Below are 25,840 nucleotides of genomic sequence, written 5' to 3'. Positions count from 1 at the left end.
TTCACTCCATGATCAAATTATTATCTTAGGTGGCAAAATAACGATTTAACCCTTGAACATCAAAATTTCTAATTTTACCCCAAATGAACCCTCGAACTCCGAACAATCATTTTTAGTCATTCATGGACTATAAAATATTAAATTTCATCCTACAATTCCTATTTGAACTAGTTCGAGGTTAAATCAACTCAAGTGTACCGTTAGGTACGATATCTGATTTCGTCTTTTCTTATGTGCTTTCCTAGCATAATAACATGCTACTCAGTGCATGTATGTCATGACATGTATTTATAGGGTCGGGTTTTACATCTTGAGTCATAACATAATGGACATTCACACATTTGTTCATAACAAAAAGTTCATTTTACCCTTAATTTTTTTTTTCAAATCTATAGTGTAAATATCAATACTTTTGGAGTAGATATCGATACTTTTGTTTTGAGTTTACAAGTATCGATACTTCATAAATAAATATCGATGCTTGTTTATCAAGATGTATTTTTGGGTTTCAAGTATCAATACTTTATGTAGTATCGATACTATTCGTCCAAAATGTAGTTTTAAGTCTAAAATAAAAACATTTTGACCTTCTCTAAGTCACATCTTTCAAATAAACTCATTTGGTTATCAAAATGTACATTTCTAAGTTATAAACATTCAAAAATGTCATTGGGAAGCATAAATTTACATATTTACCAAGTTAAGTTATTTTTTTAACCTAAATTAAAGGTTGAGGTTTCACAAAAGGTACCCGAATTCTATAAATACCTTATTAAAACTTTGAATTGTTACTTGAACTTGTACCTAAACATCATAGACACTACCCATTAAATACCCGATTGAAATAAATTTAAAATAATTTTTATGTATATTGTTAATGAAAATTAAATTAATAAATTAAAGTTACTCCATAAATAAATTAATTAAAATTTAAAATTATATTTACAATAATTAATGAATTTTAGTAAGTATTACATTAATCCTAAAGAATTTATAAATAAAAAATAATATCTATAAAATTAATATTTAATATTAAAAATTATTATTTATAATTGAATTAGGTTAAGGGGTAGTCTAATATTACTACATAGAATACTTTAATGTGTAGAATACTCTACTTAAAATACATGTATAAAAAAATCTGATAAAATTATAAATTCTCAATGCAATTAATATCCCAAATCATCTTCAAATCATTTTAAGATGCAATACTAAAGACGACAGAAAAAAACGTGGCGGAAGCAGAATCGCAAGTGTGTGTTGAAACAGCCTCGGTGGTTTGTGGATAAGTAACGAAGTTGGGTGTGTAGGGACAGGGAAGAAAACGAGAAAACAGTTGGGTGGAATTTTGTACTAGGATTGATCGGAAGAGGAGAAAGGGAAAGGAAGAAGCGAAAGGAGAGAATGATTGCAGCTGCAGCACAAGCTGTGTTGTACTCACATACACACAGCAGCAGCAGCAGCAGCAGCAGCATTAGTTTTCCTTGGAAGTACTCCCATACCCATCTTAGACGTCGTGCCCAGCCAGTCTTGTTCATATCTAGGCGTCTCAATTCGTTGAATGTCAGGTGTTGTGCATCCCAATCAAATACCATTAACAAGGTCTCTCTCTACTACCCCTTTCGCTTCTCTCTTTGATTTTTTTTTTTTTGGTTTTTGTTTTGATTAATGAAATGCTTCCTGTCCCAAGGATGACTGCGAGCGGCAGCAGAGGAAGGCCCCCGACTTAAATACGCTGTTCAATAGATTCTGGAAGGTGGCTGCCCCTTATTGGTTCTCTGATGATAAGGTCCAAGCCAGGCTCCAGCTGGCCTCTGTCTTCGCTCTCACACTCGCTACCACCGGCATCAGCGTCGGCTTCAATTTCCTTGGCCGGGACTTCTACAATGCGCTTGCAAGTCTGTTTTTCATTTCAATTCAATCTTTATTATTATTATTATTATTATTATTAATTATAGCAAATGAGTGATTGATATCTGTTTGCTTTTGTAATTTGTTATCGTATCTCCGACGACGGCGACAAATTGATTGTCACACGTAAAGACAAGGACGAGGAGCAATTCACCAAGCAACTTGTGTACTACCTCTGTGGCTTTGCTGGTGGAATTCCGGTGAGCACTTAGGTACTGCTCTGCTAGCAGCTGCATCTTTCTTTCGCCGCTTCTTCTTGTTGTTGTTTATTACGAGCACTTATGCACGCTCTAACATGTTTCTTGTTAACTTTCAGTTCTTCGTTTTGAGAGATTATGCAAGAGAAATTCTTTCTCTAAGATGGAGGTCTTGGATGACAAGCTATTACATGCAACGCTACCTCTCCGATCGGACCTTTTACAAAATCCAGTCTCAATCCATTATTGATAATCCCGACCAGCGCATAGTGGACGACCTCAGCTCCTTCACTTCCACTGCCCTTGCCTTCTCTTTGACTCTTTTCAATGCTGCTGTCGACTTGATTTCTTTCAGCAATATCTTGTACGCCATCTACCCTCCGTTGTTTGTCGTTCTTCTCCTCTATTCTATCGGCGGAACAGCTATTAGCGTCTTTCTTGGCAAGGTATTTGTCTGAATGCCCTATGGTTCGCCCTCGGTCTACCTCTGCCATGACTCTGCTTCCTCATTTGTGGTTTCAGGGATTGGTCAATCTTAATTTCCTTCAAGAGAAGAAGGAAGCTGACTTCCGTTATGGACTTGTTCGTGTGCGAGAAAATGCTGAATCCATTGCTTTCTACGGTGGTGAAGATAATGAACTCCAACTTCTGTTGCAGCGCTTCACAAGTGCTTTCGAAAATTTAACCGTATGCGCATTCTCAACCTTCTCTCCTTTTCATTTCCTGACTAATTACTTCCTCATGTTCCATTCAAGGCATTCTTACTCATAACTATTCTGCTGTTTTCTTCTTTGGGTTCACTCAATCAAAGCAATTCAGATAACTCAATCTTCCACCTGATTTTCTGCCTTTTGGCATTGCGTCACAACCTGATTGTTGGCGAACCACAATATTTATGCTTCATTTATCTGAACCTTTAACCTTTTCCCTAATTTAAAATATTCGACAAAATGGCTGTATCTTGTTCCTTATTTTTTGATTGCAATATTATGTATTCATCATATGGCATTAACCCTTTTGGTCCTATCTTTTTGCAGCAATTGTTGATATCTTCCAGAAATCTCGAGTTTTTTACCAATGGTTACCGGTACCTCATTCAGATTCTCCCTGCTGCTGTTGTTGCTCCTATGTATTTCTCGGGAAAAATTGAGTTTGGTGTCATTAATCAGTCTGTATCAGCTTTTAATCATATCCTTGGGGATTTCTCCCTCATCGTATACCAGTTTCAAGCAATTAGTGCCTTTTCAGCTGTCATTGATAGACTGGGTACAATGTTTTCAACCCCTTTACTCTTATATATATTTTCTTATTAAATCAGGCTCTACAGTGTTTCTTGTTGAGAACAAAATTGTGGAAAAATTGAGTGGTTTGGCCCTTTATTGTGATAGAGGAAGAGTAAAGTATATGTATTTTTAGTAACATAAGTAAAAATTTACTTCATATGTTGAAAACTTATATATATTTTTCATTTAGCAAGTCAGCTTTTTCAACATTTATAAGTGAAATAAAAATATTCCTTGGGAGTATCATTCAACTCTGAATTGCAAACTTTTGTCTTGAAAGTATCGTGGTTTGTGTAGAAATCAAAAGGAAGGGCATCTTCTTTCTTTTTCACACAAAAGGTCTCTGTTCCATTTATTTTGGTTATCCTTTCTCTTTAGCTCATCTTGGATACTATATCCAATGGTTGATGGAATAACCTATGGTCTGTGCTTCTATTTTTCCAGACCATACTAGCCATTTTTCACACATTCTATCTCATCCAGATCATTCAATCTTGTTCCTTGCAGATAATTATTTTTGATTTGCTGCCTCATCCTTCATCTGCAGAGTTTCTTTTTGATGCTTGTAGCGTTTTCATTGTTTGTCCATTATGCTTTACATTATCTGTTTGTGCCTTTAACCAAGGTACATTATGAACCTGATGTTAACAATTTTGACACCAACAACATTTTCAGGTGAATTTGATGACGTTCTGGATAGCAGCAGATCCAACTCTCCATCTGATCCCATGGAGCAGATTAATCTGACATATTCTTATGTCAAAGGGTCACAGGTTTTGGATTCTAATGGATCTGTACCTGCAAACACGTCTCTTAGATTGCTGGATGTAGAAAATTTGACTCTAAAGACACCAAAAAATAACTCTACACTTGTCCAAGACTTATCATTGGTGATCAATGAAAAAGATCATTTGCTGGTTAGTATCATAATTTGTATATTGAATTCTTGGAGCTTGTATAATGAGTTGATAAGTAAGGATAAATATATTATTTGTTGAATGCCTTAACAGGTAATGGGACCTAGTGGTAGTGGCAAAACTTCTTTGCTAAGAGCACTTGCTGGTCTTTGGAGTACTGGAAAAGGGAAAATCACATTCTATGTTGAGGATGGAGGTGATGTTCAACCACCCACTTCTTCAGATGTGGCTTCTCTTGAAGTAAATTCTGCAAATATAAATAAGGAATTTGGGAGGCCCATAAATAGTAATTCTAGAAGTGTGTTTTTCCTTCCTCAAAGACCATATATGGTTTTGGGAACACTTCGTCAGCAATTGCTTTATCCAACATGGGCTGAACAGGCAATACTTACATCAGATGACACCAAACCTGCAGGTATGTCCCTCTTAAATAACAAATCCACATAGAATAACCAATTTAAAAAGCATTTGCAAGCTTTAGGAAGGGGCAAACTAATTTTTCTAATTGTATAATTAGCATTCATTTTCCTCAGAAGTAATATTTACAATCTCTATTGTTTAATGTTGCACCCACTAACTTAGGAACGCTCTTGCACCTTGGGAACCCCTTTAACCTTAGTGAGTTAGGCAACAGTTCGAGCAGCATATATACAGAGGGCACCTCACCCCTCCATTATGTGTACCAGGGATGTGGGATTTTATGCTGCAAAAGAGAAGAAATCTTCTCTTTCCAATGTCTCTCAATATTATCAAGTGGCGCATTTTTGGTGCTGTAATGGGATTCTTCTCTAATAGAGATGGGGTTGTGACGTAAGAAGTAAAATAAGATGTGTTGGGGGCGGCAGAGAGGAAGATTGGGGCAGTCCTTGAGGCACTGAGTGCTGTGACAGGTGGTGATGGATAAAATTTAGGTAAAGTGTAGAGAAAGTGTGGCGCCGGAGCAAGATGGAGAATCAGGTGGAAAGAGCATAGTGAGAGAGAGCATTTGGAAATAACTTAGAGTGGGAATATGTTGAGTTTCAAGCATGGTTTCAATGAGCTTCGAGGGATTCTTTGGATTGGCCATGCTGTTCACTTCTTTTTCCTTTTACTATTATTATTTGCATGTGAGTTTATTTGCATCCATTCTCATCTCAATATGGTGTTATTATCCTGTTAAAGAGAATAAGAGCAAAGAATACAAAAACTGTTCTTTAGTTTCCACTATCAAAGTTCTTATTGACCTTCAATTATAGGTTCACTTCCTTTCCTGACAAGAGCACCAAACTCCGAAAATGTGGGTGCAAACCGTAGTATGCCTATTCCTACAACCGATGATCTAACACAGATTTTAGAAGATGTCCGCCTTGGCTATATTTTGTCTCGTTTCAAAGGTCTTGATTCAGTATACGAGTGGTCCAGTGTTCTTTCCCTTGGCGAGCAGCAGCGCCTTGCTTTTGCACGTTTGTTGCTTTCTAAACCAAAGTTGGTCCTGTTCGATGAATCCACCAGTGCTTTGGATGAGATCAATGAGGTATGTCTGGATTCTAAAATTGTATGTTATTTTTTCTTTAATCTTATTTTAGCTATGTGGTTTTTATGTATTCTAGACTTTTCCTTTCTTTTCTTGTATCCCCTTATTCTTGTGATTGAGGTTTGTTAAGATTGAAGATTGTCTCACATCAAAGGTGTTATTGTCCAAGTAAATTACGCTCATACCCATTTGTGTAGGACCTATGAATTTCTAACCTGGTCATTTTATGTCAACATGGTTCAGTAATAGACAAATGATTCCTTTGGACCCAACAAATTGGGAGACCAGAGCAATAAAGGAATTCTACCTGCTACACAGTTTGTTGGCAGTTTTAGAAAAACACATTAAAACAATGAAACTTGGGAAAGCCATGTTGCATTTTGCTACTATTCTGTCATTAGATTTGCCCTTTTAGAGTGTTCTTAGAGGGACGAAGTAACATTGCATTCAAGTAGGAAAATGTAACTAGGAATATGAACAGGGGATAAATGATGATTGAGCAGACCTTAGTGCTTCAGTACAATGGAAGGTGAGGAAATATAAGGGTTAGTGAGAATTACATGGGAGTCTTTTCAAGAAAAATGGTTAGAATCCAAGAGCAGTGGTTCCAATGAGGAAGTATCAAAAAGACTAGGAGTATTCTTCCCAAAAAAAAAAAATAAGACTAGGAGTAGTAATAGTAAGGGGAAGTAGTACCCAGGAGCACGATGTTGGAGAGGTGTAAAGATTGCAATTGGGTATGTTCGCGTCAAGCTGTCTTCAGGTTCAGGTTTACTTTAGGTTTGGACCATTTTGAGTTCCGATACTTTCAAGTTCAGATCATTTCAGATTTAGTTCATTTCGAATTCAAATGATCTTGTGTTTGGATTATTTTGAATTCAGATCATCTTGGGTTCAGACCATCCAGGTTCGGGCAGGTTTTGGGTTATTTTGAGATTCATACAAGCTCTAGACATTTTTGTATATTCAAATGCAATAAATAATTATGTTTATTTCATCACAGATATTAAGTCAATATCATTGATTAATTTACCAAATTTAAGATAAAAATATGATAGAAAAATTTTGAAATTTAAGAAATTGATAAATATTTGTATAAATATAAATGTCATTATAGTTTCAACTGTACTATATATTCACTATTAGTATTTTTGTGTGTTTTTTGTTTTTATCTTATTAGTCATTATTTCTAATAGTATTTCAAGTTTTCATGAATTTCTTCTTTTAGCTTTTTTTATTGGTTTGGACATAAATTATAACCATTATCATTAGATAATGTCACATAGACAAATGTCCAATTAAAGTGAATAGTGGGCATTTTAAAAATGAATAGAAGAATACCAATTATGTTCGGAAAGAATACTCACTTTATAAGAATATATCATTCAAATATTCGATAGATCAATCTAACATTAATCTTTAGAAATTAGAAGAAATCCAAAATCATGTTATCTAAAAATAATTGATATAATACTGTTCTATTTTTAACATTTAACCATTTTGGTATTTTGACACTAATGGATAATAAAGATGTCTTGGCTTGACAAATAACATAATAAATTTAATCGATCTACTAATTTGCATAACATTAATTAGAGTTTGCAACAATAGAAAATCAAATAATCAAGATATTTAACATTTATTGATATAATGTTAATTTATTTTAACATTTGATCATATTGGCACTAACGAAGAATTAAGAATTAAGATGCCTATCGTCTTGGTTTGAATTAACTTAATAACTGTAAATGTTTAATTGATCAATTAATTGGTTCATTTGTTTAACTAGTAACCTTATCAAGGACTCGCTCCATCTCATAAATATTGTTCTATTTGCAAACCTTTAATTGTTTTAAATTAATATTTTGATAATCTAATTTTAACTTTTTATTGTTTGGACATTAATATTGAAGAATGAAGATTTTTTAGTAGGTTTCAATTTTCACACTTGAGCATTAATTTTATTTTATATGTAAGTATAAAATATTTAAATTTCATTTTTAAAAAATAACTCGATAGTCTAATTACTCTTAACTAAAACTAAATGTATTGATATTCTTCCTTATTAGCTTACTTTTAAATATATTTTAGTTTATAGGTAATAATGAGTTTTATTCTTAACTAAATATTATTTTATCAATAAATAATAATAAATCAATCAAGTTTGAAATTGAATTAAATAATTCACATTGTGACCACTTTGTCCTTTTCCTTCCTCTATAAGAATTGGAACTCTGGAAGCTAAGAAAGAAAATAACAATAGCAAAGCCCTCTGAAATATTTTTCAATTTCAACTTTCCACATGATAATCTAAATGTAAAATTAAATATTCAAATGTTAAAGTCACATTATTATTTTCTATAATTATTTGTTATAATAAGGGTAACCCCAAAAATCATTTGATGATCATATTTAGCATCTTAAATTAGTTTCTTAATCTAATTCAAATATTCAATACTGACAAGATTGAAAGTACAATATTTATATAGTTGTATAATAGTTGTAAATAATATTATTTTATAAAAATTTTACTTCAACTAATATTACTTTTCAAAATTATTTAATCACAGTTTGAGTATTTTTACATTATAAATTCAGGTTTTACAGGTTCCAAATTTGATCAGTATCAACTCATTGTGGGGTCAATTCACTCCGGGTTTGAGTCGCTTCGAGTTAAGGTCATGTTGAGTTCTGGCTGTATGGGTTCGAATCTCCTTGAATTTGGGTCGAGTTTGGATTTTTTTGGATTTGAATCTTTGACGCTTTTAATTGGTTCTGATTGGACCGCGATCTTGTTCAGCTTGCTCAAGCAGGTTTTTAGGTTCAATTAGATTTTGCCACCTCTAAGGAGTTGCAACAGACTAATAGATTATATTGGAAGGTTTGAAGAGAGGGAGTAGTGAGAAAATGCTCTTAGTCGTGCTAGATATTCCCTTAGATTTGGTAGGCATTACCCATTGATAGAGTAGAAATGACTGGCTAATTAGGTGATGACAACTCACCCTATAACAAAGATGGCTGTGGTTCTTGATGGAGTAAACTTGACTATTTCCTTTTACAGTCATCAAAGGTGTAGGATGACTTGTGTGTCAAGAATGAGGGATGGAGGTACTTGAGCATTCCCAAAAAGGTTAAGGGGAAGAATCTCTCAACTAGGAAATATTGAAATCACACAAAAGAAGACTCTCTACCACATAGTTGAGACTAACCGAAGGATCATGCCACTAACCTTGGATTTAATCCCTTGTTGTACAAGTAACAATTTTAGGACATGTAGGAGTAATTATAATAAACAAAGCTTCTAATACCCACAATTTCCTCAGATGAGTTGCTTACTTTTTTGTGTATTATATCTAATGTTATTACCATCGCCTATACTAGCTTCTTTATAGTTTATCCTACTTTAGGCTAAAGTTGATTCCTTCATGAAGACATAATGTTGAAACTATTCTTTATAGTTCCTTTACATTGTGCTGTTTCATTTTCACAGGCCCATTTGTATGAGAAGATCAACACAGCAGGCATCACATATATCAGTATTGGCCATCGTAGTACATTATATGCTTATCATGGTAGGGTCTTACGGATATCAACAGCAGGTGCAGAAAGCGAAGGATGTAATTGGAACATTGAATCCATCCACCATGACACTTTAACTTCAGAGCATCTACAACTATAGCTTTAGGGTCATGTTTTCTCTCTTGCCAACCTTAGGTGACTTCCGCCGTTTCAAAAGTAGAGGAAAAATATTATGATAGGGTCATGTTCTTGGCAAATATTGTACCTGTTGCAATTGAATTTTACAATTTGTTGTGCAATAAATCTTTTTGGTTGTTATTTTGACTCACAAGAATAATGCTAATTATAGAAACTAGTACGTCCTGTCATCTTAGCTTATGACAAATTGTTGGTTTAGGCATTATTATGGTTTTGATTTACAATCATGACCGCCTTTCTCTTTTACTTACAAGCCACAAATCATTTAATTAAGAATATTTGAATGTTTCTTTCTGTTAAGCATGTATCATATATGTCACAACCCAACCCAGTTTTAGGTCATGATCGATGCAAAGGCTTAAGTAGACAAGGCTCACTAGACCCAAGCAAGCTTCATTCATTTAACAAACATAAACACATCTCAAATCAAATAGTGAGCACATGTCCTTTATAATACGTACATACATACACATGCATACACATACAATCACCCACTGTGTTTAACCAAAATAGAAATACATGTCATATGCCAATCTTTGGTTAAGTCATAGTGTGTGTTTCTATACTTTGCAAATACAAAATATAAATAGACATGGACAGTGGAGTGGACACAGAGAACTTAGCAATGTTTATCATGTGCATTTAATCAAAATTTACCAAGATAACAAATGGAGACATGTAAACCAAAACATAAATTTGAAATGGTGAGCATATAACTTAGTGAGTGGATAAAGAAGGGAACATGTTAAGACTCAAGTATTTAATAACACAATGTCTTTATTTTGGAACATGCTCATTTGAAGTAAATCAAAACAATTGCATAGGAAATGTAAAGCCATGCATTTGCAAGTCATTTAGAAGTAATTCAAAGATGTCGAAACTCATTGGAAACTCAGCTTGAAGTGTTTAAACCATTTCAAGTGAAAAACATCTTTAAACCGTAATAGTTTTGCAAGGTACACTGTAGGGATTGAAAGGGGTCGATCTTTTTGGGTAGAGAGCATTCTGGAAGCATTCTGCCTTCTAGGGTGTTAGTGCAAATAGCTCAATGTGATTGAATCCAAGAAAGGGGTGAATTGGATTATATTTGTAATTCTGAAAATCCTATTTTAATTTTGCGAAAGTTTCCAATTCAAAATATGATCAAGATTGATGGTTTCTTGTAAAGTTAGAGAATTTGAAAAGTACAAGTGTAAATAAGCAAATGGAATGAAAATGAAAATCAACACAAATTTTTTAAAGGTTCGACCTCTTTACCTACGTTTTCTCTCTTAGATTCACTAAAGAATTTAAAATCCACTATTACAATAAAGTTTACAAAAATACCTTTTGTGGATTAAGCACAACCTTACAATGCTTCTGCCTTTTCAATTAGTTAAGATATAACCACTCAAGTTGGTTAAGGTATAACCACTCAAGTTAAGAAATAGAAAGATAAGAATTTAGCTGAAATGCCTCGAGAAGGTTGAAAGTCAAATTGGGTACAATGTTTGGTGAGTAAGAAAATGAGCAATAAATGCACTTTAGATGGTGCGACTTGAAGACTTAAATACAAGAGGAAAAGTACTAGAAGTGTTTAATGATTCGAAAGTGAAATCTTCTCTTAGAGTTGTGTTTTCATACTTTTCAACCTTTATAAATATTGTGGGAGTTTGATTTTATAGTTGCTGAAACTTTAGAGGTAATTGAGAGAGCAATAAATGCGAAAATAGTTGTTTAGCATGCTATTCCAAACTCTAATAGCCATCATCTATAGATAGATTGTCTTCAACATCATTCAACTTTGATCTCATCTATCGATAGATGCAATCATCTATCGATGGATTCACTTCAAAACTTATTTTTGAAATCCTTGGGTGGTTATTTATCGATAAATATGAAGAATCTATTGATAAATGCAAGTCAAGGTCCTTTTCAATAATTTTAATAATTTTTGAGTGCCTATTTATCAATAGATGCATGTATCTATTGATAGATTCAAGTTAGAATCCTTTTGAATTTTGCTCCCCGTATGACTATCTATCAGCATCTATCAATAGATGTTCACAATTTATGTAGTCCAAGTGCCAAATCATTCAACTATCAATAGATGAGATTAGTGACATTTTTCAAGATTGAAGAACCTTTTTGCTTGTTTTCAATTTAGGGTGCTTAGCTCTTCTCACTTTACTTTTTTAAAGACAGTTTCGACTTGTTTGAACATCTAAAAACAATTTTGATCACTATAGCTTGTCAAATCAAAACTTGGACTTAACTAAACTTTTAATTTTAACAATTTCTCCCCTTTGATTGTGACAAAACAATTGAAACCTCAAATTTTATTATTCATCACATGCTTCCATAAAATGTGCCTAAAATGGCATAGTATAGGCTTCATACACTTAACATATTTATCATATCATTATAAGTCCTCAAATACACACAATATATTTACAAATCATTCTCTATGCACATAAACTTATCCTCAATTGACTTAATCCACACCACATAGTTGACATCAAAATCAAGTATGTTTCAATTTGTACACCTATATTTTTCTTGTCTTGAAAACTTGGAGTAGAAGAATTCAATTCTTGTTAAATTAAATAATATGTACAATTCTCTTTATGTTGTTTTTGTGGACGAAAACAATCCTCTAATTTGATGATGTTTGAGGACTTGACAATATCTTGAAAACGTCTTTACGTTGTAAAGAAAAAGTTTGAATGATTTTCATGGCTGAAAGCTTAATCACCGAGAGGCGTAGATGGATAAATCTTCAAATAAAATCGCAAAGACGACCAATGACTCTTAGAACTCGAAATAAGGTTAGGATTCCTCTCCTTTGGAATTGGTTGGCCATTGAGTTGTGAAGACTCCTTTATATAAGAGTTGCTTAGGGTTTCGGTAACCCTAAATCCTTAATATTGGGCTGTGTGGTGTTAGGCCGAACCAAATGAAATTAAGCCAAACCATTTCTTTATGGATTAAACCAAATAAATTTATTTGACCAACTAAATATTTATTTTAATTCATTAAAACATCTTATCTACAAACTCGTCATTAATTTTCAATTAGACATTTTTAATTCCCTTTGCAATAAAAAGAAGAAAAGCCATTTTCCTTAAAAAATAAGAAATTGATTAAATTTATTTATTTTATAAGATAGTACAAATTTAAACGAAAGAGGTAACCATTATCTTCAACCGATATTGAGTTTTCAATTAAGTATTCTCAAAAATTGAAGAAATGAAATCGGGCGTTGAAGTGTCTGTGGGTCGAAATTAGATATATTTTATAAATCTGAGTCGATCCAACTTAAAAATATTATTATATTAAAATTTTAATATAAAAATATTTTTAATAGTTTAATAATATATTTATTTTTAATAATAAATATAGTAAACGGATAAACCGAGTTGAATCTTGCGCTTAAATTTTCAGAGTATCAACCCATGTGGCTTTGTTCGTTCCAGGAACACCTGTAATCAACATCTATCGATGAAAAATAAACCAACTAAAAGCACCATTCCACCTTTTACGAACAGACATATTAACAATAAAAACAAAATAATTAGATAGCAAACAAATTTTACCGAATAAGATAAGATCGGATAGGGTGCCGCGAAGCGCAGGTGTGTTGGTGGCAACAACAATAGGAACGACAAGTCCAAGGCAGAAAGTGGTTAAGGAGATTTTTAGGGTTGCAAACGTTAGATGAAATCACAAAGGTTGACATAATCATCTAGGAAGCAGTAGTCGACTAAGTTGTGAGAGATGTCAACAATATAAGGCTAAGAAAAGAAAGGTGGGAAGATGTAACCTAAGTAAGGGATGATGTACAAGATAGTTATCTTTTGTCCAATTCACTGGCTCTGCCTTTGTCCCCTCCCTTCTTAATCACCTAACTTATCTTTGATTTTGGTTCTTTCAAAGTCTAAAAAACCTTCTTACAGAAACTACCAATCAAGACTTAAATAAGATTCCCCCTCAGTCATCAGCCCCCCACGCACACGCATTATACTAACAAAAACTATATATTAGTTTTTGTTTATTTTAAATTTATGTTTAAAATTATGAAAATATTAGTTTTATTCTGAAATAAATGAAAACTATTCTTTTTAAATTTCATAAGAGTTAAACAGTAATCTAAAATATTTTGATTCTTGAGTTCAACTGCACGTGGGAGTGGCATTTGTTCTCTTCCACACGTGATTTTGGATTTTTAAGTTTTGATTTTAAGGTAGAAAAAAAAGATATTTTAAAAAGTTTTAATTTTAAAGAATAGAGCCGTAACATCAAAGGGCTCATATGCTGATGGAGTGACACGTATTCTATAAGCGTAAGACCCAACAACTTTAGACACAAGCCCTAGAAACGCACCAGTGGTGTCCTGTTAAACCAATACAAAGTGAAAAAGGATGTGACAAATAACGTGGGAACGTGGAAGAAAGAAAAGAAAAGACAAGAAGGGGGAGGGAATTACACTTTGGTGTGATGATATTTATTTAATAACTATTGAGTGTAAAAAAATCATTTAAAGTACCAAAAAGACCCTTCAAGAAAAAGGTGCAATAAAAACAATTAATTTTTTTGTACTCAATAAAAAAAACCCATTGTCAAAAGGTTTAATCCATTATCGACTCATCCCTCATAGATGACTATGATCTCTAATTCCATTTTTTTTTCATTGCAACAAAACAAGGTATTTTTTACGAAATTTAAACTATTAAAATTTTTATATAAAAATTTGATTTTGTCAAATTTGATTATAATTTTAACTATGCGAAAAATTATTCACGTGCATAATTGAATTATCTTGGATAAGTTAATTCCATTTATGTCGTAATTGTATCTTTGAACAAAGGTTGTATCGAATGAGAAATTGCTCATTCAATTACAATGTACATAACATTAAAATAAACACGTAAATATTAAATTTAAACTGCGTACTATCCATTATATTGCATTGTACTTATTATTAACATGTGGCGTGAAAGATTATAAACTATTTTATTAGCCACACACGTATTGATTAAAGTTAAAAAATTTCATAGATGTCCAAGTAATTATAATATTATGTACTTCTGATTGTATAATAATGTACGAATTACTTAGCTACTATGTATAGTTCTCCTTGGGCAAACTTTGGTTTTTCCATTTGTTAAAATTAAGGGTATTTTCATCTTCAAAATAAAATATCTCGTTACACTCAATGTAACGTAGACGTAATAATAATTTATCTCGAGAAAAATGAGAGACCATTTATTATTTTAAATTTCAGTACATTTAAATGTAATTTTTCCAAAGGAAAGGTTAGACTTTAGTTAAAAGATGTTTACTCTGTTGATAAATATATAGAAATATATAATGGGAGTAAAAGTAAAAATAAACCAAAATTTGGGTTGGAAAAGTAAGCAAAAGTAGAGATTGGAAAAAATGCGGGGGAAGCGGTGAAGTGAGCATCATAGTCATCCCTGCCTCGCTCGCTGCGTGTTATCTGCGTCTTATATATATTGTCCCTTAAAAATAAAAAGGAGTCACCCCGCCGCCTCGAGGTCGAAGAGCATTGAGCCAAAGAGAGGGCGTTGGGTGCTTTTGCTTTCTCGTCTGCGGTTTTGGATAGGATTCGCACTTCACATTCTCCTTCTGGGGACTTAGACGGAGGCTTTGTAAAGACCGTCATTGCCAACGAGGTGCGTCTTCTGTTTTTTCTTCTTCTTCTTTCCTTATGCTTTCCATGTGGCACTGTTTGGTTACAGTGGTTGGGATTTTGGTTCGAGGCTGCTTCGGTATTATCAGACCAACCCCAAAGCCCTTCTTGCTGCTATAAACTCCCGCCCTTTGTTCATCCCTCTTTACTCTTTGTTTTCCTCAGCTGCGCTTCAGAGAGACAAGCAGAGCCATGAAGTACGTGCTGGTTACAGGCGGCGTAGTCAGCGGCCTGGGGAAAGGGGTAACTGCCAGCAGCATCGGTCTTCTCCTTAAAGCATGCGGTCTTCGTGTCACTTCCATTAAGATTGGTTCGTTTCCTGGACATCTGCAATGCAATCTGTCAATGTCAAATCTTCGCTTCTTTAAACTGTCCAAAATCCTTGCCTGCTTCTGCTTACTGCTTGCACGAATTGAATTGCCAATTGTTTCTGCAAACTCATTTCAATTATTTGTTCTTCCCTTTTCCTTCTCACTCCCTGATTATTGTTTCCTTTCCAAGGTTTAACACCTGTGCAATATGTGCAGATCCTTACCTCAACACTGATGCGGGTACAATGTCTCCATTTGAGCATGGGGAGGTGTTTGTCCTTGATGACGGCGGCGAGGTAATTTTCTCCTTTACTTGTTATTCCAATCAAAGCATGCATGCTTCATGATGTGCTTTCTGAACTGTAACTTGTGTGCCTAAAGAGGCAACACAACGTAAATTAACCTTGTTCTGCATTTGAAGGTGGACCTCGACCTTGGAAATTATGAGCGCTTTCTGGACATCAAATTAACGCGTGACAATAATATAACGACAGGAAAGATTTATCAGGTCTGTTCAGGTATCTTTCTTCTGTTCAATGAAGATTCACGTAGTTGAAAGCCTGTCTTCAATTCTATGGCTTTGATTTTGACAGTCTGTTATCAACAAGGAGAGAAAGGGAGATTATCTCGGAAAGACTGTCCAGGTCTGTTTTAAGGTTCTAGTATATTCCCAACAAAGCTTGCGAGAATGCACTATGGCACCTAAAATTCCTAATTATATCTCTTCTTTACTCTAGGTAGTTCCACACGTTACAGATGCCATCCAAGAGTGGATAGAACGTGCAGCAATGATACCGGTGGATGGAAAGGAAGGTCCTGCCGATGTTTGTGTTATTGAATTGGGTGGAACTATAGGTACATTAACTTCAACACTGGGTGTAGCTGCATTTTTTCTTCTGTGTTTCTAAGTTTCAACTTGTTTTTTGATCCAGGGGACATTGAGTCTATGCCATTTATTGAGGCACTTGGTCAATTCTCATATCGCGTAGGTGAGAATATTCTGTTCTTCTTCCTTATGTAATTGATTAGTGTGAACTTTCTTACAAGTGTTTCTACTGGTGGGATGATCATTCCATTTGATTGTTTTTTGTCTTAGGCCCTGGCAATTTCTGTTTGGTTCATGTCAGCCTTGTGCCTGTTCTCAATGTTGTTGGTGAGCAGGTACACCTAAAAACTTTGTATCTCTTAATGCATAGTATTTTATAACTTGTACAGGGTAGATCATAGCCCATGTATATGAAAGTGAGAGAAGCCTAGTGTGTGTAATCAACTTCTGTGCTTGATGAGTCATTATTCCTAATTGTCATTCTAACAATTCAAATAACAGAAAACAAAGCCTACCCAGCATAGTGTTCGGGGATTGAGAGGACTTGGTTTGACGCCAAATATTCTTGCTTGTCGCAGTACAAAGGTTTAACCCCTCATTTTCTCTTTTGGCTATTAAATACTTTCTGACCATATGCATCAGTGCTGGTTTTGCATTTCTTCTTTGATCACTCACCCTTTTTTTTTGCAACAGGCACTTGATGATAATGTCAAGGGAAAACTCTCTCAATTTTGCCATGTGCCGGTAATGCAACAAAAATGCTATTTGTCTGCTTCTGGCATTTCTAGAATCAGTAATTACTGTTATTAAGCAATATGACTTATTTCCAGGCAGAAAATATTGTCACTCTCTATGATGTTCCGAATATTTGGCACATTCCTTTACTACTAAGAGTAAGTAGTTCTCTTTTTGGGTTTATAGTTGTCTAACTTCTTTGGAGAAAACTAGAATGTAAAAATTCCTTTTATTTTGTTTCTTTAAATTTACTAATTCATTTGTTTATTTTCGTCTGATCATGAATAGGATCAAAAGGCACACGAAGCAATCTTGAAAGGATTGAACCTCCTAGGGTTTGCCTTTGGAACTCTCACATCCCCCCCCCCCCTACTTTAATTTTTTTCTTCTTGTTTTTTTAATTTATAGCATGATCTATCTCCCACTCCTGTCTTCTCTTCTATGTTTTGGCTGTGATGAGAATATTTTGTTATTTGCTGCAGCATCTGGCTATAGTTTTTCTGGCTTGTAAATTTACACTTCTATGAATTGCAGGATTGCCAGGGAACCTGACTTAACAGAGTGGACTGCTAGGACCAAAGTTTATGACATGCTTCATGATCCTGTGGGTCTCAAGCATCAGTAAAGTATGAGTTATTGGTATTTATTTGTACATGGTAAAAATATAATTCTCTTCGCTGTCATTTACATTGCAGGTTAAAATTGCCATGGTTGGAAAATACATTGGGCTTAAAGATTCCTACCTCTCTGTTTTAAAGGTAAAACCTTTGTTAGTTTTGAAAAATATATAAAAAGTTCTACCTTTTCTTTTTATTATTCTTTATCTCTGCCCCTTTCACTAAGTCATTTCAATCTGTGAAGGCTATGATTGTGTTAGGCATTTGTGCACTAGGTAGCCCCAGCCACCATCCCCCTAGAAACATTCTTTTCATCTTATGATTCCTTATATTAAATATTAAATGGGTGTTTGACTCAGCTTATGAAAGAGCTTTTCTATTGCAAAAGCAGAAGTAAGGTGTTTGGCTTTTAAAATTTAAAATTTTTTGCGTATTTTGGCAGCTCGTTTTGGCTTTAGATGAACATATAAGTCAAAACTTCATCAAAAAGTACTAATGTGTGGTAACAAATATTTAATAGGTTTTTTTTTTAATATTCACTTTTCCCATAAATAATCCATAAAATTGTAAGGAGATTTATTTTATTTTAAATTATCTTTTTAATTGGTTCAATTTTTTATTTGACTCATTTAATATTTTTATAGCTCATTAACAAAAGATATTTTATTTTATTTATTTTTTTCACTTTAAAACTTATGATTGGTTTAATAAGGTTAAATCTTTTATTTTATTTATTTTGAAAATAAATAAATATATTCTCATATAATTAAGTTGAGGTTATAATTTTCTATATTCTACACTACTTTTGCATTAAGTTTGCCAAATGCTACTTTTCAAAAAAAAAAAAAAAGTTTGCCAAATGCTATCTTAGCTTCTCTTTATAGCAGTTTTAGAGTGGCTCTAGTCTAGTAGCAATTCCTACTGAAGCTTTAGTCAGGCCAAAGAGGATCTAAAGGTAGAAGGATAATAGGCATGCAATACAAATGGTTTCTAATATTTTAGGTTTGTTGTTATAGGCACTTTTGCATGCATCTGTTGGCTGCCGCAAGAAGCTTGTTGTGGAGTGGGTTGAAGCAGGTCATCTTGAAGATATTACGGCTAAAGAGGTATGTTTTGATTGTAAATTTTTGCTGCACTGATTTTCATGTAGTATTTTTTTTATTATTAATTTTTGTTGCTAAGAAAATATTTCCATACCACTTTTACTTGTAGTACATATATGCTTACAATGCCTTTAATTTACTGCTTGCAGGATCCTGACGCTTATAAAGCAGCATGGAACCGTTTGAAGGTTTTTTCACTGCATGAATTGCCTTGGAATGATTTCTTTTTTTCTTTTGGGGTTTATATTCTCCCTTTCTCTTGATTTAAAGCTATTTTAATCAAAGATCCTCTAAATGGACTCTTAATGCAGGGTGCTGATGGTATCTTAGTTCCTGGAGGTTTTGGTGATAGGGGAGTGCAAGGGAAGATTCTCGCAGCGAAGTATGCTCGTGAGAGAAAAGTTCCTTTCTTGGGCATCTGCCTTGGGATGCAGATAGCTGTCATTGAGTATGCACGTTCGGTTCTAGGTTTGCATAATGCGAACAGTACAGAATTTGATCCTGAAACATCAAATCCTTGTGTCATATTTATGCCAGAGGTATGTAAGTTTATATCATTTTTGACAAAAAAAAATTTGCCTTTCTAGTCCCATTCAGTGAAGAGATGTGTACTGTTTTATTTCATAGGGTTCAAAAACTCATATGGGAGGGACCATGCGTCTGGGATCAAGGAGGACTTACTTCAAGGTTCCTGACTGCAAATCTGCGAAGTTGTGAGACCATGGCTTTGTTAAACTTGCATGCTTTATATAAGATGTTACATACTTCTTGAAATTATTTAGAGTACTCATATTCTATGCATCATTTTTTTTAATAGTTGTTTTTATTCTAGGTATGGCAATGCAAACTTTGTTGATGAGCGGCATCGGCATAGATATGAGGTAATAGTCTACTCATGCATAGGAGAATGGGAGGCTATAAGTGAGGGGGAAGATGGTTTATTACTTTATTTTCAAGTTCTTAAAGATTGTGGCTCATTCTTTGTAGGTCAATCCTGATATGATATCTCAATTTGAAGCAGCAGGTCTGTCATTTGTTGGAAGAGATGAAAGTGGTAGGAGGATGGAGGTAAGTACATACAAAAGCAGCACAGCATATCTCTATCAAAACCCAGACTTTTTATGCTTAGCTTTTGTGCTGATTGTACTTCTATATAATGTATTTAGTCCTGCTGGTTATGAGCATTTGTATGTTGGCTGCACAGATTGTTGAACTACCAAGCCATCCATACTTTATTGGTGTTCAGTTTCATCCTGAATTCAAATCCAGGCCAGGAAAACCTTCTGCAGTTTTCTTAGGTATTTATCCATAATTTTGTTCATATCTGGTGTAAGGTTTTGTATGGGTTGCAGCATAATTGCTTGCTATTCAAAGTATTTGGGTCCTTACAGGTGTTATGCCTCTACTTGGTAATGATGCATTTTTTTTCAGAAGTCATTGCAACAGTTTAAGCTAAATTATAGAGGCTACTGCATATAAGAATATTGCTCATTTTATTATGTGCAAAAATAGAAGGCCCATTGTTGTTGTTCTTCTTGTTGCTCTTAATTCTTATTCAATGCAAAAAAAAAAAAAAAAATGAACTGTAAATTTCCACCATATTTTGGCAACATAACATACTGGGCAGTTGCCATAACTGAGCCCATTTAGAATGCTGAAGCAGCAAATATTTTTATATCAGCTGCCTTGGAATCTGCAACCTGGAGTTTTCTCTCCCTGGTGCATTATAGTCACACTCTTGGCAATATAGATCATGTACATAATTGGGACTATCTTGAATCATGACTATCTTTGTCTTGACTTTATTGTATACAAGATTATACTATCTGATGAACCATGTCTTTGGGAATTGTTCGGTTGTGAAAATTGCACTTCTCTAGCATGTAGGAATATTGCTTTTACTTATGCTCAGCAATATATTGCTGTGTCTCATGATTATATCTTTATTTCATGAAGTTACAACTAAAATTATCTGTTGAACTGTGAAAATCAAGTTCAGTATATTATACACGTATGTTTTTGTCAAATCTCCAGGTCTCATTTCAGCATCATGCGGGCAGTTGGATTCACTTCTACACAATTTTGGTCAGTTGAGCAAACCGATGGCAAACGGGATAAGTAATGGAAAAGCAACTATTAAGGCCCAGCAAAATGGGAACTATTTCAAGTCTTCGAATGGTTCATTAAATGGTGTGTACAGCAATGGCAACGGTGTGCACCATTAAGGAAGCTATGTGATAGAACTCTTCTGATTATGGGTTTATGTTCCTCGAAGAGCTTTTTGATGGAAAACACTTTATGTTATGGGTTTAAGTTTCTCCAAGAGCTTTTGATAGATCTCGATTCTGTTTGTACAGTGGTTGTGTAAGGGTAGGATTTTAGCGCTCCGAGGGACTTCCTTTTCAGGAAGAAGTTGCTTGTTGAGTGTTAAAATGATACTGGTAGTTTATCTAGGACATTAGGGAACATGGGCAAGAGGTGTAGAAGGTAGCAACCGTCAAAGTTGAACTAAGCACCCGCTTTTTACTCTTAGGTTTTTGGCTATATATTCTATTGTGAGAAGAGAATGTCCTATGAACAATTGAAGACCTAGCAGTCCGCTTCCACTATACAAAGCCATCATGTTTGCACTTACATGATGCATAGGTTAAAGAAACTCAACTTTTGCTTGTCGATGATTTATTCCCGTCTTTTTATTTCCCAACTGATTTACTTTTGAAATGCATTTGATGATTTCTATTCCATTTTCATGACAAGACATGGCATGCTTGATTACTTATGTGCTTAGCCGCTCAAGCTTGCAGTTGTATCTAATTAGCTTTTATTTAATCAGGGTAGGTGTTCAATTTTAGTGAATTATTAATTTTTTAAGTATTGTCTTACTTTTATTTAATTAGGGTAGGTGTTCAATTTTAGTGAATTATTATTTTTTCAAGTATTGTGTTATAAAATAAAAACAAGCGTGGAAAAACTCACTTGGGAAGTGAAAATAACTCAAGACAAGTGGTAGGATTTACGAGTTATTTTCATGTTTGGGATGTTCTAGACAGTCAAATTTAGTGGATCATATAGATTTCTTCTTAACGTTTCTTTCAGGTGTACGTGTTTTATCCTTTCTTTCTTTTTAAGAGTACATGTGGCACATTATTAAGTGTTATTATTTCACTACTCAAAATTTATGCATACTATCAATCACGCTTTCTTTTCGTAGTAAGTATATTCTTCTATAAAAGTTTTTCTAAAAACACTATCCAATTATTGCTTTTCTCATAATGTCTACAAAGCCGTTCTTTAAGGTACTTTTCTTATAGTGAATGTGCTCTTCTCATAACAAGCATGTGCTTCCATATAGAACGTGTTTTTTTTAAATTGCTCTCTTTCTACCAACTACTCTTAAAAAAGTATTTTTATTTTTGTATAAATATGAGAGTTTGAAACTTTGAGAGGCATCAGAAAATCATCAAAGGTTAATATTGAAACTCTCTCTAAGCTCTTTTAAATATTCTCTTTACTTAGCTTTTTTTATCCGTTGTGCTCCATTACTTTCTTCATCTACTCCTTGATTTCTTATTCCTCACCATATGTCACAAAAGCACTTACACTTCAAGGTTTACTCCAATTTTCCTCTTTGCTACTTTTAGTGCGTTCCAATTTACTTGTTGCAATATGTTACTTCTCCTTACTAGAAGAACCTCTACAATCAGCTATATATAGCTATGCATATCGATTCATACATTGTGCTTAATAGAGTTAAGAATGCACGATCACTCTCTACCTATTCATGGATCGAGCAGTTAAGCGTTATTTGGCTAAAATCTTTAACAACTGTAAGAAAAAAATGAATTAAATAAAATTGTGGAATAGTTTTATTTTGATTAAATTTGTCAATTTTTTTTTCAAAACTAATTGAAGTGATTTTAGTATCATAATTTTAGAAGTTTTTATGAGTAATGATTCTTCAAAACCTCTTAATGACTTAGAATCTTGATTTTGGACATTTTACACACTTATTGATATTCAAAAAATTCGTGGTCGGAAAATTATTACAAAAACAAGTAGTAAGCATACTTTTCATGACACAAAAATCTTAGTCTAACGACGGAGAGAAGTTGTTTTCTTTTTTCGACGGAGGAGAAAGTTGAAGGTGTTAATGTATGTATAAATTAAGTTACTATAAGCATTTGATCTTTTCATTATGTTTATGGATTTATATTTGATGCACTGATAGTGTATATATCTCATACACTGCCAAAACATTAAATGGTGCCACCTCACTAAAAAATAAATTTAAAACTTTAAGGCACTTAAAAATAAATATTATTATTTAAAAAATATTTTTTTGCTCTTTCTCCATCTCAATCTCACCCAATCTCTTCTTCTCAAGTTATAATTTCAAAACTCTAAAGTCTTAATTTTGATTCTTAAAATTAATATTTATTTCAATCTTCTTTTTACTTAACTATTTTCTATATATTATGATTGTTTATTTATCACTTTTATTTGATTAACCAAAGAGGCTTTTCGAACACTTTTGAAACTCACACTGTGAATACATTATTATGAAGTTTCAATATGATAATCTGGTGGGACTCATGTTGTAAAGAAGAAAAATGGATTTTTGTTTACATATTTTTGTTTAGGGTTGATTTTTTGGCTTCATCTGTTCATTGATTTGAAGGAAGGTTGTGTTGGGTAGATTTTTGTTTCATCCCGTTTAATCTCTAACAAACTTGGAATATGTGGACTTGCTGGTTATTGAAAGAAAGCCTTAGTTCTATAGATTTTTTATGTGCTATAGCTTGGGACCTGTTGCATTTATATTCTCAAAAGGTAATTATATTTCTTTAAAGTTGATGTTTTGCTTTCCACCCTTTCCAATTGCTTTCTTCATTTCATTCAACTTACTTCAAGGCAAGTCAGCCATTGTTGAACAAATAAAAGATTTTACCTCATTATCTATTACCATTTTTTTTAAAATAATTTCAAATAGAAGAATGAAATAAATATTAAGAATTAAATTATGAACAAGAGTACAATAAATATTACTTTCAAGAATCGAAATTAATAATTTAGGATTTTACTTTTCAAAAAAAAAAAAAGGAATTTAGGATTTTGAATCTATTGTTGTTAAGGGAAGAAGTGGAAGAGATTGAATAACAGAGAGTTAGAGAGATAAATAATTGTTTATCTTTTTTTTTAATTTTTTTAAAATTAATAATATTTATTTTTAAGTTCCTTAAAATTTTGAATTTATTTTTTAATGAGGTGGCATGATCTTATGCCCTAACAGTGTATAGAAATTATACATTGTTAATGCATCAAATATACATACGAAGTTTATAATGTTATTATAAGCTAATAAGGTTACGTGGAATAAGATATACGTTGCAAAGGAAATTATAAAGTATTATAATTGTGAGATTCTTATTATATCAAACTATTTTTCCTAAAATTGTTTCTAGTTGATATTTTATCGAGATTGGACATTGACAAAGCCGAGAGATTGGCACATGATTATGTTCCTAGCTTGTAAAGTAAGCAATCAATTTTACAAATTGAAGTACGAGGATATTAGAATTAACATGTGGGTGTTTGTTGTATGAACAAGTTACTGAATATAATCTACACTTAGAATTCCATATGGTAATTTACTCAAGTGTTAGCAGAATAAAATCTCATGTGACAGGTGTGTAAGTGGTACTTAGACTTAAGATCATTAAGTTGCTTTATGAATGAAGTGCTCTACTTTGATATTGTCTTTAGTGGTCATAACCAAGCATGTTCATGAAGGATGTATATTGGGTATAGCATGAAGTACATGAATGCTAGTGAATGATCGTAGAAGATTCATTTTCTTAAATGATACTAAGGAGAATATCCCAATTACATCTTGATAAGTAATAACTCAAACGAGTCCTAGACCAAGACAGGAGTTGATTACAAATAACAATTGCCAATAAGGCATATATAACATAGAGTAGATATTAAGCCATGTTCAATGTCTTACTGGAATATTAATAGATGAAGGGATATTAATTACATGAGAAGATTGTTCCTTGAAAGATTGAGTCAAACTATAATGGCTCTTTTTAACATTTGAGCAGCTATAATGCATAATTTGTCATTTTTACATAAAAATATTTCTTAATTTCTATCTTATAAACTATATAACAATTTCATAATTATGAAGAAACCTTGAGTCACATTCAAGGGGGGTAAGATAAGAAAAAAAATTTACAACCCCGCACCAAAACAGAGAAAGGCAGAGCTCACAAGTCCTATTTCAAAAATATCATGAAAATTTTAAACCATTCATACACACTTATATAGGTTTACATCCATAATCATCTTGTTAGCTTTACAATTGATCTTATTTTGACATGACAAAATCAAATGATCAAAATATAAGTTTTAAAGTGTATTTGAACATCAAAAAACCCCTTAAGCGTTTACAAGGAAAAATGGCTAAGTATTTGAAGCTCAACATGCCTTAGAAATTGTCTCACAACACTCAGGTATCAAGACATTTTATGTACGTATTGAGACATCAAGCTTAAAATGCCATAAAATTAGCCTCAGGAAGTTGAAGTCTTGAGACATTCCTCAAAAGTATCGAGACATCACCTTTGTAGCCCCAAATTCCAAAAGGCAAGAGCTGATGTATCGAGACATGGCCTTTAAGTATCAAGATAGCATCTCAAAAGTCCAAAATTCTAGAAGGCAAGTGCCAATGTATGAAGACTTGTCTTCAAGGTATCAAGACTTCACCTTTAGACTTCAATTTCAAGAAAACAAGTCTTAATGTATCGAGACCTGAGTGACAAGTATCAAGACATCATCACTAGACTTAATTTTCAGAGAGCATGTGCTGAGGTATCGAGACCTACCTTTAAAGTATCAAGACATTCTTTCCAGACTGGAAATTTTACAGAGTAACATCAAATGTATCAGACTTGGCTGCAATGTATTGAGACATCTTTCAGTTTGTGAATGCCAAGGATGAGCAAGGTTTCGAGAC

The 25,840-nt window shown here is 33.3% G+C and overlaps 2 protein-coding genes across 2 annotated transcripts; both read left to right on the top strand.

The window, feature by feature from the left end:
* LOC18595001 (ABC transporter D family member 2, chloroplastic) lies at window positions 1,227-9,736 on the top strand. Its single transcript, XM_018124554.1, has 10 exons — window positions 1,227-1,602; window positions 1,691-1,898; window positions 2,044-2,111; window positions 2,228-2,554; window positions 2,631-2,795; window positions 3,146-3,374; window positions 4,067-4,308; window positions 4,402-4,723; window positions 5,544-5,821; window positions 9,312-9,736. Exons 1-10 carry the CDS (start codon window positions 1,405-1,407, stop codon window positions 9,498-9,500), a joined length of 2,226 nt encoding a protein of 741 aa, XP_017980043.1. The 5' UTR covers window positions 1,227-1,404; the 3' UTR covers window positions 9,501-9,736.
* On the top strand, window positions 15,038-21,566 carry LOC18595000 (CTP synthase). Its single transcript, XM_007022727.2, has 22 exons — window positions 15,038-15,213; window positions 15,396-15,540; window positions 15,758-15,837; window positions 15,963-16,049; window positions 16,135-16,185; window positions 16,279-16,396; window positions 16,474-16,530; window positions 16,638-16,702; window positions 16,869-16,952; window positions 17,061-17,111; window positions 17,198-17,260; window positions 17,391-17,437; window positions 17,637-17,706; window positions 17,798-17,860; window positions 18,736-18,825; window positions 18,972-19,010; window positions 19,134-19,361; window positions 19,450-19,535; window positions 19,655-19,703; window positions 19,810-19,890; window positions 20,027-20,120; window positions 20,857-21,566. Exons 2-22 carry the CDS (start codon window positions 15,423-15,425, stop codon window positions 21,045-21,047), a joined length of 1,812 nt encoding a protein of 603 aa, XP_007022789.2. The 5' UTR covers window positions 15,038-15,213; window positions 15,396-15,422; the 3' UTR covers window positions 21,048-21,566.

This window comes from Theobroma cacao, chromosome 7, assembly GCF_000208745.1.
Source record: "Theobroma cacao cultivar B97-61/B2 chromosome 7, Criollo_cocoa_genome_V2, whole genome shotgun sequence".
Taxonomy (NCBI): domain Eukaryota; kingdom Viridiplantae; phylum Streptophyta; class Magnoliopsida; order Malvales; family Malvaceae; genus Theobroma; species Theobroma cacao.
This window is presented reverse-complemented; position numbering and strand designations above follow the sequence as displayed.